Source organism: Penaeus monodon, chromosome 22 (assembly GCF_015228065.2).
Source record: "Penaeus monodon isolate SGIC_2016 chromosome 22, NSTDA_Pmon_1, whole genome shotgun sequence".
Lineage (NCBI taxonomy): Eukaryota > Metazoa > Arthropoda > Malacostraca > Decapoda > Penaeidae > Penaeus > Penaeus monodon.
Genome location: NC_051407.1, coordinates 7,616,048 through 7,616,966, shown reverse-complemented (window position 1 = coordinate 7,616,966; position 919 = coordinate 7,616,048). Strand labels below are relative to the sequence as shown.

At 47.7% G+C, this 919-nt stretch overlaps 1 protein-coding gene across 4 annotated transcripts in view; it reads left to right on the top strand.

The window, feature by feature from the left end:
• The window catches only part of LOC119586877 (pupal cuticle protein 36-like), a 21,939-nt gene that overhangs the window by 4,351 nt on the left and 16,669 nt on the right, over positions 1 to 919 (top strand). Inside the window, exon 3 of one of the 4 annotated variants that reach the window (XM_037935610.1) lies at positions 588 to 861. The exons of 2 other annotated variants lie outside the window; for them this stretch is intronic. In XM_037935610.1, coding sequence (XP_037791538.1) covers positions 588 to 772 — 185 coding nt within the window. In that variant the 3' untranslated portion in view covers positions 773 to 861. Of the gene's footprint in view, positions 862 to 919 lie in introns of those variants that run through there. One more of the 4 variants, XM_037935613.1, reaches the window with a different exon arrangement.

The window sequence follows — 919 nt, the reverse complement described above, 5'->3', positions numbered from 1 at the left end:
CTCAGCTGGTGCAGCTGTAGGAGGTGTCTCTGTTGGATTTGGCCAAGGAGTGGGTACTGGCATCTCCGGCGCAGGTGCTGGAATTTTGGAACCATGTGGAGAAGGACAAATTCGACATGTGGATGGGTCTTGCGTTGCACCAGTCGTTAACAGGAAAGTGTTTGTGTTTGATGTCCCTGAACAAAAAGGACCTATCGGTCCTCCACCAAGCGTTCCTCCTCCAAGAGTTGATCATAATATTCTGTTCGTGCGACTTCCCGAAGAAGGAGAAGGACCTGAACCAATCGTTATCCCACCACCAAGACAAGAGAACATCGTCTATGTACTCAACAAACAGGACGAACAGACCCAGCGTGTCATCGAAGTACCTGCCCATCCTCCAACTGATCCTGAAATCTACTTCGTCAATTATGAAGAGGGTGAGAACCCAACTCTACCAATTGGTGTGGATCTCAATACTGCTCTTGGTTCAGCCGCTGAAGCAGGTGGACAAGTAATTGGAGTCGCTGGAGGTGATAGCAGTGAAGGCGCAGGATTTGGAGTGGGTGGTGTAGTAGTAGGAAGCGGATTTGGAACAGTTAGTGGAGGATTTGGTGGAGCTGGTGCAGGCAGTGGATTCGGTACTGTTAGCGGAGGATTGGGTGGAGTTGGAACAAGCAGTGGATTTGGAACTGTTAGCGGTGGATTGGGTGGAGCTGGCACAGCCAGTGGATTTGGAGCAGTGAGCGGAGGTGTAGGAAGCTCACCTTCTGGTTTATATACCACTCCCTAAATGAGCTGCATCGCCGCTTCCATTTAACATGAACAAAAGCGACAGTATATAGATGTATTGTATTTATTAATATATGGCAAGTTACCATACAGTCTTTTTTTATTACTATTCCCTATATCTAGGAGAATCTAAGTTTGGGAAATCTGC